At 35.2% G+C, this 12030-nt stretch overlaps 1 protein-coding gene across 1 annotated transcript in view; it reads left to right on the forward strand.

Moving 5' to 3' along the window:
• Positions 1–394: 394 nt before the first annotated feature.
• The window catches only part of LOC122004683 (histone-lysine N-methyltransferase EZ1-like), a gene marked incomplete at its 5' end in the record, with an annotated part of 39026 nt that continues 27390 nt past the window's right edge, over positions 395–12030 (forward strand). Inside the window, 3 exons of the mRNA XM_042559533.1 lie at positions 395–514; positions 590–906; positions 1579–1740. Coding sequence (XP_042415467.1) covers positions 395–514; positions 590–906; positions 1579–1740 — 599 coding nt within the window. The remainder of the gene's footprint in view (positions 515–589; positions 907–1578; positions 1741–12030) is intronic.

Consider the following 12030-nt stretch of genomic DNA (forward strand, 5'->3'; position numbering starts at 1 on the left):
GCCGTTTCAACAAAACTCTGTTTCATCTGGAGGGTGATAATCTGTCTTTGGATTCTTCAGGCAAGAAAGCTAGAAATGAATTGATATGAGCGAATGCCAATCTTGTTTATTTATCTAGGTTGAAAACTCATCTTTTAGTTTTCCTTAGAGGAAAATTTTGAAATTTTTTATTCTGTAGTGGTTGCCCAATCAATTGTTTTTCTTGGAAATTTTGTGATGACCTGCAAAGAAAATGATCCAGTTAATTACTCAATTTAAAGATTTAATTCTTAGGATTAGGACTGATGCAATTGTAATTAATTTTCTATACCAGTGTTTTTTTTTTTGCAAGAATTGCTAATATTACTTGCATAGACAATTTTTACTTTGCTTTGAAATCCTGTGAATTCATATTCTACTTTTTCTGTTGCAGATTGCTGTGGTTGGAGAAGAAAACTACACTCCTGCAGATGTTATGGAAATTATTGATTCCTTGAAGAAGCAAGTGTTTTATGATCGTCGTGCTTACATTAAGGTTCAAATTCTGGGATTCCAATGTTAATTGAAAATTGTTCAAATTTTATTCCTGATGTTTCTTCTTTTGTTCCAGAAAAAAATGGAAGAGAACAAGCAGAGTCTCATTAACATGACACAACTGGTTTATAATCTATCGTTCAGAAATTGTTCGGATCATAATAATGATTTACATGCAGATTTATTAACTAGGAGACAAGATGACGCCTTATGTACACTAAATAGTCTTGAACAATCAGGAGAAAAGGATAGTGGTAGTTGCCAAGAAGAAAGTTCATATGCATCCACAGCTGTTCTTATTGGCAACAATTTTGGTGGAAAGAATGTTCAATTGATCAAACTGCCTGAAGTGCCAAAATTACCTCTCTATACTACATGGATATTTTTAGACAGGTATATCTGCATAACAGTGACTGATTACAATGCCTCCTCAATTATACTATATGCAGATAGAAGGCTTATGAAATAGGTAGAAACAAGGTTTTGATATAGTTGCACATACATAGAGATATTCATTATGTAATGAGAGTTGTTTTTCTCACATACCTTGTTATCAAGGTGGCAATTCAAATTCCCTTTCCTTAAAGCACTAAACATTATCTTTTTAGTTCATAACTGTTTATCTATTTTTGAAAGGAAGCATCGGTCTGTTAAAGGATGTGGTCAGATTATGAATTCTCCTTAACTTTGTGAGACTACTTGCCAAAAGATATAGAGCTCTAGCTTCTCCTGTCTGATTAGCTTTTAACATGATTATAATTCTCCCTTGTACTGATCAGGCTGAGTAGTCATCTGATTACATACCAGATTTTACAAGCTTGTACAAATGTTGGAGAGATGGATAAAATTTGAATATATTTGTAGAAGTTTTTAGACTTGGGTGTATCCCTTTGTTTATTTTTACTGCAAATTTGAGAGGAACAAGGAAACCTTTTCACTGCATCCAGCTTTTTGTTTTCTCTTTCTTTTTTAAGTTTGACATAAAAGGTTGTTTTGGAAGAATGCCTTCAATGATCACTTAAATCTGTGTGGCTAATTGTATTCAATTAAAATTTTGTTTTCTAGGAACCAAATAATGACTGAGGATCAGTCAGTAGTTGGTCGTAGAAGAATTTATTATGACCACAATGGTGGTGAAGCTTTAATCTGTAGCGACAGTGAGGACGATATTGTCGAGGAAGAAGAGGAGAAAAAAGAATTCGGGACTATTGAAGATTTCATTATTCGGTTGGTTATGCTCTAGTCTCTTCTGTATGATCTTTTTTTAAATTTTGTTATGTTGGTCATGCTTTGCACAATGTCACTGCTTGATTTTCTTGCCATCTTATATTTTTTAAGTCCTATTTACATTGTTCTTTTGTACACCTTTATTCTGTTAGGATAATGAAGCATCATCATGTTGCCATTCTTAAAATCATTGTACTCACCCACTGTTTCAATGATTATAAATTGATAATCTCCGCCCCCAGGGCACAACGCAGTTGGTAAAGGTTTGGCGGTGAATCCATGAAGCAAGGATTCAATTCCTGCTGGGCATATGCCTGCGATCAAAATTTTCGTGTGCGTGGCCACCAACTCCGGAACCACTCATGCTTCGTGTACGGGGAGTGGGGCCAAGCCGTACACCTTAGGATTAGTCAGCGTAAGCCGGACACGGACACCTAGCGAAAAAAATTTTTGATAACCTGCACATTGCACAAAAGCTGTGACAACTTTATTTATAATAACATTTTAATAGAAACTTAGCGTGACCGAAGATTAATTCATATGAAAGATAGTGAACTTATGAAAATGATATGAAGTCTATTTTTTTTTTTTGACAATATTGGTTAGATGGGTGAAATGGATAAATTAACTTATTTATACTATGGGTGGGAATTGGAAACAACCTCTTGCAAAGTAAGGTAAGTCTGTGTACAAGGTTATAAAATTCACTAGGTGCTAGTCGGGTGCCAGAACAGCGCCTAGAGCCTAGATCGCTTTGGGGGGGACTAGGCGTCGTTAGGCGGATTCTACAGTATCAACATAAATTACATAATAAATCATATACTATAACTCTAACACAATAACATCAAATTTAAAATGAATTCAAAATTACACAACTAATAAAATATCATATATTTATTCTATTTCGTCTCTATAATTTTCAACAACTTGTTCTTCATCGGACACAAACTTAATATCATTGATCCTCTTCTTCAGATGCAAAATCATCTTCGTGAAGTTCTCTCACTCTAGAGCTTCTTCGAAATTGTAGATTTTCATCTGCTCGACTTGCTTCATCAACCATTTGCCAAGTGAGCCCGGAACCTAGTTCAACTTCATCATCTCTCCCACCATCCACAATTCAACCTTTTGCATTTGAAGCATCTTTTGCAAGAAGGACATCGACTCCTTTCTCTTTTTTGTCTGTTCAACAATCTAATATTAAATTAGACAAATATTTGATTGTTCAATCCATCCAATCTATTTTTTTTCTTTGTATGAATCTTAAAAAAAAAGAATAAATATTATAGTCAGTAACATGAATATAAACTTTAAAAATTAATACTTTACATTAATTAAAGACTTAAAGTTTAAAACTTACTCCTTTAAATGCACTCCAATTTGTTTCACAGCCAGATGAACTTGTAGTTAATGAAAATATCCTCAATGCCACTCTTAGCAAGTTGGGTGTGTGGGCATTGTATATACTTCACCGTGCACATAGATCAAATGTATCATCATTTTTTTTACATGTTTTTGCTACTAATATTTTTTCAAATAACCCAGTCTTGTCTTTATATTTTACAAATTCCTTATTAATAATTATATTTTATAGATCAAATTGCATGTAAAATTTTCATGCATTCAAAAATCCCCATCGCGACCTCCTCATAAAGAGCAATAGAATTATCTTTATATTAAAAATAGGGATCCAACAAAAAGGGAGTGGTATGCAATGATGTATCGAGTCTTTCCTTCATTTTTAACTAATAATCAGTATGATAGGTTGATAATTTGATTCTACATTGTTCAGGGCCACTTTGATATCTTCTTTAGCTTGAAGAAGCTCTCCATATAGAAACCCATGGATGGTTTTCTATCTCCATCTACCAATTTAAGAATTCTTACCAAAGTGACTCCATTCCAAAAACTCATGCTCGTCATAATAAAGTAAGCCAATTTTCTTTTATTTGTTTTGACCATTTAAATTGCTCCCACATATCACGTGTAAACATGACCCTTAAGCTAGATTTTTCTTCAATCAAATTTTGCAATGTGAGGAAATTTGATGCAAACTTGGTAACTCCGAGCCGAACTGTCTCTCTTTTTCGTGAAACTTCTCATCAATGACAAAGTCTTAGCATAAATGAAAATGGTAAAAGACTTGGCTTGCTCAATAACCTTTTTATATTGTGGAAGTTTGCCAATATTTTCAAGCATGAGATTAATGGTGTGTGTTGCACATGAACTCTAAAAGATCCCACGTTGTTTTTCTCTCATCAATTTAGCTACAACCATATTGTTGGTGGCATTGTCAATTATAATCTGAATAATATTTTGAACTCTTATTCAACACACTTGTCAACATATTCAAAAATAAGTTCAGCTGTATGTGCCTCGTCTGAAGATTTCTTAGACTCTAAAAATGTAGTACCCTCCTTGCAATAAACACACAAATTTAAGATGCTTTTTCTTTTTCTATCATTCCATGCATCTGTCATGATCGATTACTTATTCTTTGCCCATTCTTCTTCATATTTCTTTAGCAGTTGCTTTGTTCTTTTAATTTTGGCTTTCAATAGTGGCTCCCTAAGTTGATATTGAGTTGGAGGCTTGAATTCTGGTCCAAATTGACCAATTGCCTCCATTAGTTGCTTAAAGTTATCATTATCAACAGCATTGAATGAGATTCCATTTTCATGAACCCATCTCCCAACATATTGTTGAACTTGTTGAGTTCTCTCTTTGAAGAAGCCTCATTTATATTTTTTTTTAGCGAATCACTTTACTTCTACTTGAACTTACATTTTCTAGAGCAATTATCGATGTATATATATCCATGAGGCCAAGTGGAAGAGGTTTTTTAATTCTATCTCTTCAATTTCAAGACCTTCGTCTAGAGAAATAGTCACCTCTGTTCTACAACTTTATTCTTCCTGTTGGTGCTACTCGGAATTTCGTTCTGTTTCCCTGTACAAAAATTTGTACAAGCACAGAACTTTTCCTAGCAACCCATGTGTTTTTCAGAAGTTAAACTTGGATTGCAAACGAAATTTAACATTATTAATCCAAGTTCAACCCATGTGTTCATCAGAAGTTAAACCATATTACAGAAGTTGATTAAATATCTATTTCAAGGATTGACTTCTAGGTCGTTGGCGAGGCACTCGATTTTCTTGGGTATGGGATCATCCATCACTTCCTAGTCAAAGTCTTTCAAAGAAATTGAATATTTAAATTCCTTACAGTAAACCCTAGGTTAAACTACAGAGACCTCAATCAAAGCACAAGATCACTAGCCTCTTGTGTTGGTTTTTCAGTATTCATACAAAGGAAAAATAAACTAGTACACAACGGAAACAATTAACTAGTTATACCTTTCTTTGTAGCTTAAAGACCTCTTGATTTTCTGCTGTATTCCTCTCCTCCTCTTGGACGTCGTGTGGGCGACGATATACCAAGACGCAAAAACCACCCAAGTCCTTTCTTCCAAGACTTTCGACTACCAAGGGATCAAAGCTAGGAACACCACCTCTTGTTCTTCTTTCTTCCTTGCAACCCGCCGACCACAAGATGGTTGAAGCCTTTTGATGCCGCTGGCCTTAGGTGAGAAAGCAAGGGGAAAATAAGAATATGAGGGGGTCGGCAGAATAAAAGAGGAATAAAAATTGTGTAGATGATTATTTCCTCTAAGGCACCATCTATCCTCTTTTATAATTCTTGGTAATGGCTAAAAAGGAATAATTTTAACAACAATTAAAATCTCTTTTAAATTTTCTATTATGGATGGCTACAAAAGGAAAGTTTTAAAATTAAAAATCCCTTTTTTAAACATTGTAGATGGCTACAAAAAGGAAAATTTTTTAAAATTAAAACTTTTTTTTTAAATCATGGTTACAAAAAAGGAAAATTTTAACAAAAATAAAATCTCTCTTTTAAACCATTGTAGATGGCTACAAAAGGAAAGATTTTTTAAATTTAAAACTCTTTTAAAACCATGTGGATGACTTCAAAAAAGGAAAGTTTTTAAAATTTAAAATCTCTCTTTTAAAACTTTGTAGATGACTAAAAAAGAAAGATCTAAAAAATTAAAAACTCACTTTTAAACCCATCTTGGCCGACCCCTTGCTTTGGCACCAAGCAAGGATGTGGCCGGCCATAAGGATGACTTGGGTGGATGCGAGGCTTTATACATAGAGGCTACAATATTGACCTAGAGGAGGAATTGGTTTTGGCCTCCTGATGAGCTTGAGCTTTCTGTGTTCGACCTGAACACCCAACTCAAGTTCATCAATAATAACTCATACCACTAAAGAGTTATTATTGAACTACCGCACCAATCCCATATTACATTATGTTCTCCTTCTTATCATGAGTGCGTTAATCTCCCTGTGTTTAAGATATCGAATGCCCATTAATTAAATGAGTTATTGACAACTCACTTAATTAACATCTAGCTCCAAGAGTAGTACCACTCAACTTCATTGTCATGTTGGAACTAACTCCACCTGCAGGGTTTACATGACAATCCTTATGAGCTCCTCAAGGGGACATCATCATCTTAATAAATAGGACACAGTTTTCTTCTATAATCAACAACACACCATATAAATAATATTATTTCCTAACTTATCGGGCCTATTGATTTAACGAATAAATCTCACCCTTTGATAATTTAAAGAAATAAATACTAAGTATATGTGCTTGTTATTATATCGGGATTAAGAGTGTGCACATCCATAATAACAGAGGTTCTGTTCTTTTATGCAGTTAGTATAAAAGGAACAACCTCAAATGGTCCTGCTCTATACACACATAGTGTACTAGTGTAATTTTATAGTCAAGATAAATTAGTACCAAATTACACTACAACCATTCTAATGGTTTGTCCTAATCCATTTTGATTGTGAGCTTCTATTTATAATTTATAAGGAACTGATAACATGATCTTTTGTGTGACATCACACCATGTTATCTACAATATAAATTAAATGGATAACTACATTTAACTAAATGCAGACATTTGACCAATGTGATTCTCATTTCAAAATAAATGTTTATACAAAAAACTAGACTTTTAGTATATATTCTAACACTTCCATTATTTTATTCATCTCTGCTCTACAACTTTGTTCTTCTATTATTTTGTTCTTCATCTCTGCTCTACAACTTTGTTCTTTCATTATTTTATTTTTGCTTTCTTTTCCTCCTCTCTAAAATAGCTTGTTTGCACTTATTTTTATTTTCTTGAGATGTCTTCGACAACCAAATACATTTTTAGATATATTTCTTATTTGCTCCTTGATCATATATGCTCCCCCGACATCGTTTTTCCCCATAACTTATATTGAACTTTGTCGAGGTTCTTAGGATCAATCAGCATTCTAAACTTCCATCCGATGTCATTTGACTTTCTCCTAAGAATTCCAAATTCGAGTTGAGTGACGGATGTTGTCGAAAATGGATTGTTTGCCATTGTAATATATTGTTAATAACTTAATTGTGATAACCTGAAAAGTGATTTAAGAATAAATTTAGGAACTTTGGAATCATCAATAAGTCTAAGAAAAAATTATATATAAATTAATTAAGATAATTTTATATAAAATATTAAGATATAATTCTATGGTACAAAATAACAATAGAGAGCCTACATAAAATATGACAAGCTCCCATGGTTCTAAAGTACAAGGTAGTCATATAAAAAGAAAAAAACTCTAGGAAAGATTAAGAAATTGAACTAAAAAAACGGTCTATACAGTTTTCTCTTTCAAGTTCCAAGATTTAGATATTCCAAAGATTAACATGAAAAAAATTGAAAAACATGAGAAAAAAATGAAAGATGGAAAAAATTTACCTTTTCAGCTATCAGTAGGACTGCAGATTGGTCAATGATGAAGATGAAACGATATTCCATAGAAGAGACATTAGAAATGATTTAGAGAAATAGTAGAGCGCATATTAGGTTTTCAGTTTTCTACTTTTCTTGTTTATGTGTTGACGTTTAATTGTAGAACATAGACAACTAGGCTTTTAATTGGTAGGACAAATCCCAATTTTTTTTTGGGCTTGTAGATTTAAAAGCCTAAAAGACCAAAAAAAAAATCAGGGACACCTAGCAGCGTCCAAGGCTGCCTAGCGTCGCATAGGGCCATCTAGGTTGGCCGTCTAACCCGAAATTTAGAACATTGGCTGCATACAATACACCATTCTCCGGGACTTGTATTGGCGGGAGCTTTGTAAATCCTTGTACTTTGCATCCAGTGTTTCAATGATTATAAATTGACAATATTGGTTAGATATGTGAAATGGATAATTTAACTTATTTATAATATCAGTGAGAATTGGAAACAACCTCTTGCAAAGAGGGCAAGGTTGCGCAGAATAGATTTTTCCTCGGAACTTGTATTTACAGGAGCTTTATACACCGGACTGCCCTTTTTATATTGAGTGGGAAATTAATAGAACACAATTAAAAATTTTACTCTTGAACCAAATCAAGTAAGCTATAAAAATGGAATTCTTTTGAGATTTAATGTTTTAAATTTGATTAACCTATAATTTTGAAGTTAAACCAAATTAAAATTTGAATCAAATTGGAGAAATTTTATCTTAATGCTAATAAATTAAGTTTTATGAAGTTGGATGCATTTAGTGAGTGATGACCTAAAGACTACTATTATTCACATTTATTAAATAACCAAATTATTAAAAGTTGGTGTTTAAAATTAAATTTAATGTGGCCGATTGCATTTGAATATAGTTTTAGTTAAAATAAATAACTTTTTTGTTAGAATGTTATCGAAATAAAGTAAAATAATTTGATAATTTGGTTAATTTCCATTAAACGGGGTCATGGGCTAAAACTTGTGGTAAACTATAAAATCAAATTTCACTTAAAAATAATTAGGACAAATGATCTTAATATTGATTATGGAAGGAACTAGTAAGCATAAAGTTTATCCAGTAATACATTTCATTTTTTGAATTAAAACAAAGAAAAGTTATTATTAATGTATTAACAACTCCAATAATTATTTTAAAATAACCCAACAATTACTATAAGAATATTAGCTAAATAATATGTAAGATAAAGGGTAGAGAGGTGAGTGGAGTAGGTGTTGAGTAATGGTGTTTAACGCAAATGTTAGACATTCATTTTTGTACAGAAAAAGAATAACAAAAATTATGGATATATATATATATATATATATATATAGAGAGAGAGAGAGAGAGAGAGAGAAAATCTGCTCCCCAATTGCTTGTCCGCGATCTTGTTGTGTTGAACAAAATCTCTTTGCCTGCCTTTTCTAGTCTAGTCGTGGACTTCTAGTTGACCAACAACCCTTATTTGTCGACCATAACACCCTTACCGGTGGATCGGAAAGCTGACTTGCAAATCAATCTCATTTGTTGACATGACATCCTTTCGGTCACCTTGGTCGATTGAAATTCTATCAGCTTCGGATAAGTATTCTGGATCGTTGGCCACATGTCGTCCGATTGCCCTATCCTGCACTCCGATCACCCGATCTTGCGTACATTGGATATTCACTGTCGGATCAGCTTCCATGTGGCTTCTGATCGCCTGATCTTGATGTCCGGTCGCCCGATACAATTCCAACGATAACCAACCATACAGATAATGATTATCCTATGTGTAGGTCGACTAAACTGATTGGTTTGATTGATCGAAACCATTGTTGCAGTGGTATGAACTTCCTGACTTGTCGACTACGCCTGAGTCTGTCTATGGTTGAGACTATCCTCGTATCGAATACAAGTCACTCAACCCATCAGCTTACCTTGCACAGATTTCACTTCTCATCCCTTGGAGGCTCACTCCCCGTGTTATCCTTCTCGTTTCATCGGAGTATTCTTCTGCATCTTCTTGTAGCTCAGATGCATCGAGTCCATCGGCTCTCTTCTTGTGTCATCATTTTCGCTCGCATCTTCTGTTAAGGTTTCGTTGTCTCCAATGCTCCTCATCCTTTCTTGCCCCTTAGGTGTCTCATACCACTCTTCACCACACTCCATCAAATCCTGATACCTGTGTGTTCTCCTAATCCTGTCTACTTAAACACACATCAGTAATAACAACAAGGCCTAATTTAAATTAATTTGATAACATATCAAAACAACCGTGGTTCAAATCACTTGGGATTTAGAGATCTTCCCTTAACCACTCGGGGTACTAATAATAAGTACCCTAGAAGATTTATTCTCTATTATGGAATTGTATGAGTTAAGAATTGCAGGAATGGTGGAAGAAGTAGAGGCTTCTAGAATAAGAGGAGTAGCTCTTTTGGCCAGCAAGAAGGGAAAGAAGAAGAAATATACCACTCCATTAGAGTGATCATTCGTATCTTCTTCCTTTATGGATATTAATGAGGAGACCTACATGGTAAGACATGTGACTAAACTTTTAGAAAATTGAATCTGGACAACAGTGACATGAAGAAAATGCTAAGGAAGAGGAAGATTAAGAGAATAGTAAGCTTCCAAAGGTGAGCAAAACAAGAAGAAGAATTCCTTGAAGGCCACATGGATGGGATGACACTTCTTCATTAGAGGAAATAGGAATTAATAATAGGTCTTGCATTGCCTCTATGGCAATTCATGATGGAGTTGTCTCAACTTCGTTCGAGGAAGAAGGAGAAGGGAGGTCGAGTGAAGGGGAGCTCAATTATGTGAATTAGCCAACATGGTAAGGTAAACAATATACCCTATGCTTTTTTAGATGCAATTTAAGTTTAAGTAGGTGTTTAGGCAAAGTGAAAAAAGGGCAGCCTATTATATAAAGCTCCCACCAATGCAGGGTTCCGAAAAGTGTTAAATCACATTGGGTCTATTGTACACATCCTTATGTGCATTGCAATAGGTTGTCTCCACAACTCAAACCTATGACCACCAGGTCACACGATAACAACTTTATCGTTGTGCTAAGACTCCTCTTCTAGTGTTTAAGCAAAGTAAAAAGGAAAAATATGCATCTTAAGAAATTAGTAGGAATTTTGGAAGGATTAGAAAAATGCTACCCTTAGTGATAAATTACATGATTTGGAGGTGAAAAACAAAATATTAAGGGAACAAGTATGCGCTCTTAAGTATTGCCCTAAAATATTCACTATTGACCCAAAGAGAATTTTAGCAAGAACATGCTAAGATATAAGGGATCCAAGAATGAAAACACATACTATTGTTTAAGTGCTAAGGGGTAATCAAAGACAGAATCTATGTAGGGAATTCATTCCCAATGAGTTTGTAAATCTAGTTGGGCATAACCTATTTTAAGTGTCCAAATCTATTTTTTCTCAATCTTAGGGTAGTCGACCTTAATGGATCTCATTAAATATCTATTTGATATGGTTGACTTGTACATAGTATGGATAGAATTGCATGTTGACATATCTAAGATAGGAATATCTTATTTTACATCTCACACGAAATATAGGAAGAACTTGATATTTTATATTGATAAACTTAGATACTAAGTGAGACGTTAGTTGATATTGTTGATTCATAATTGATGTGGTGGTAAGGAGGGGCCCCATCCTGCGGAGGATAGTTGCCATGGTGGAGGTCAAAGTCAAGGCGATCAAGTCAATGCTCAGATATCATCGGTCGGTCGGTCGGGCGGTCAGGGCAAAGCTCGGATATCATCGGCTGGTCGGGCGATCATGCCTCGACCAGGGGGAGAAGGTACCGGTTTGATCCCACCTTTGATACGGGGAGGTGGCAAATGATCGATGCTCAATGGAGACGCCAGACGGAGGAGGAGACGATGTGCAGAAGCTGGGCCGAGCAGCTACCTCGCTCGGCCAGGCAACGGGAGTCGACATTGGCAGGGCGGAACTTTGGTCGAGCGGACGTGACACAAGCACAGGGGAGTTCCAGCCGAGCGGACGGGACACAAGAACAACGAAGTTCCAACCGAGCGGCCAACCCGCTCGACCTAGCAGCATACTCTCACTGTTATTCATTGACATCCTTTTGGGAGTTAAGTGCCGCTGACATCGGGCATGGACAACAAGAAGATTGTATGGTGAGAGCTTCCATTGTCATTTCAGAGATATATTCGACCCATTAAAGTACCATGTCAGGACACTTTACTAACAAATCTTAGGAAAACTTTGGGAAGCGCGCTCGTCTTGGGGAGCGTGCACGCGTGCTACAAGAGCTCTATATAAGGAGGGTCCAAGAATCGGTGGAGGTATGCAATAGACACTATTCGTGCTACTGACTTGAGCGTCGGATGACCAACGTCGGGAACCCCTTCCCTGGCTCGGCACTGACGTAATCTGTGTTGCA

This window comes from Zingiber officinale, chromosome 7B (genome assembly GCF_018446385.1).
Source record: "Zingiber officinale cultivar Zhangliang chromosome 7B, Zo_v1.1, whole genome shotgun sequence".
Classification (NCBI taxonomy): domain Eukaryota; kingdom Viridiplantae; phylum Streptophyta; class Magnoliopsida; order Zingiberales; family Zingiberaceae; genus Zingiber; species Zingiber officinale.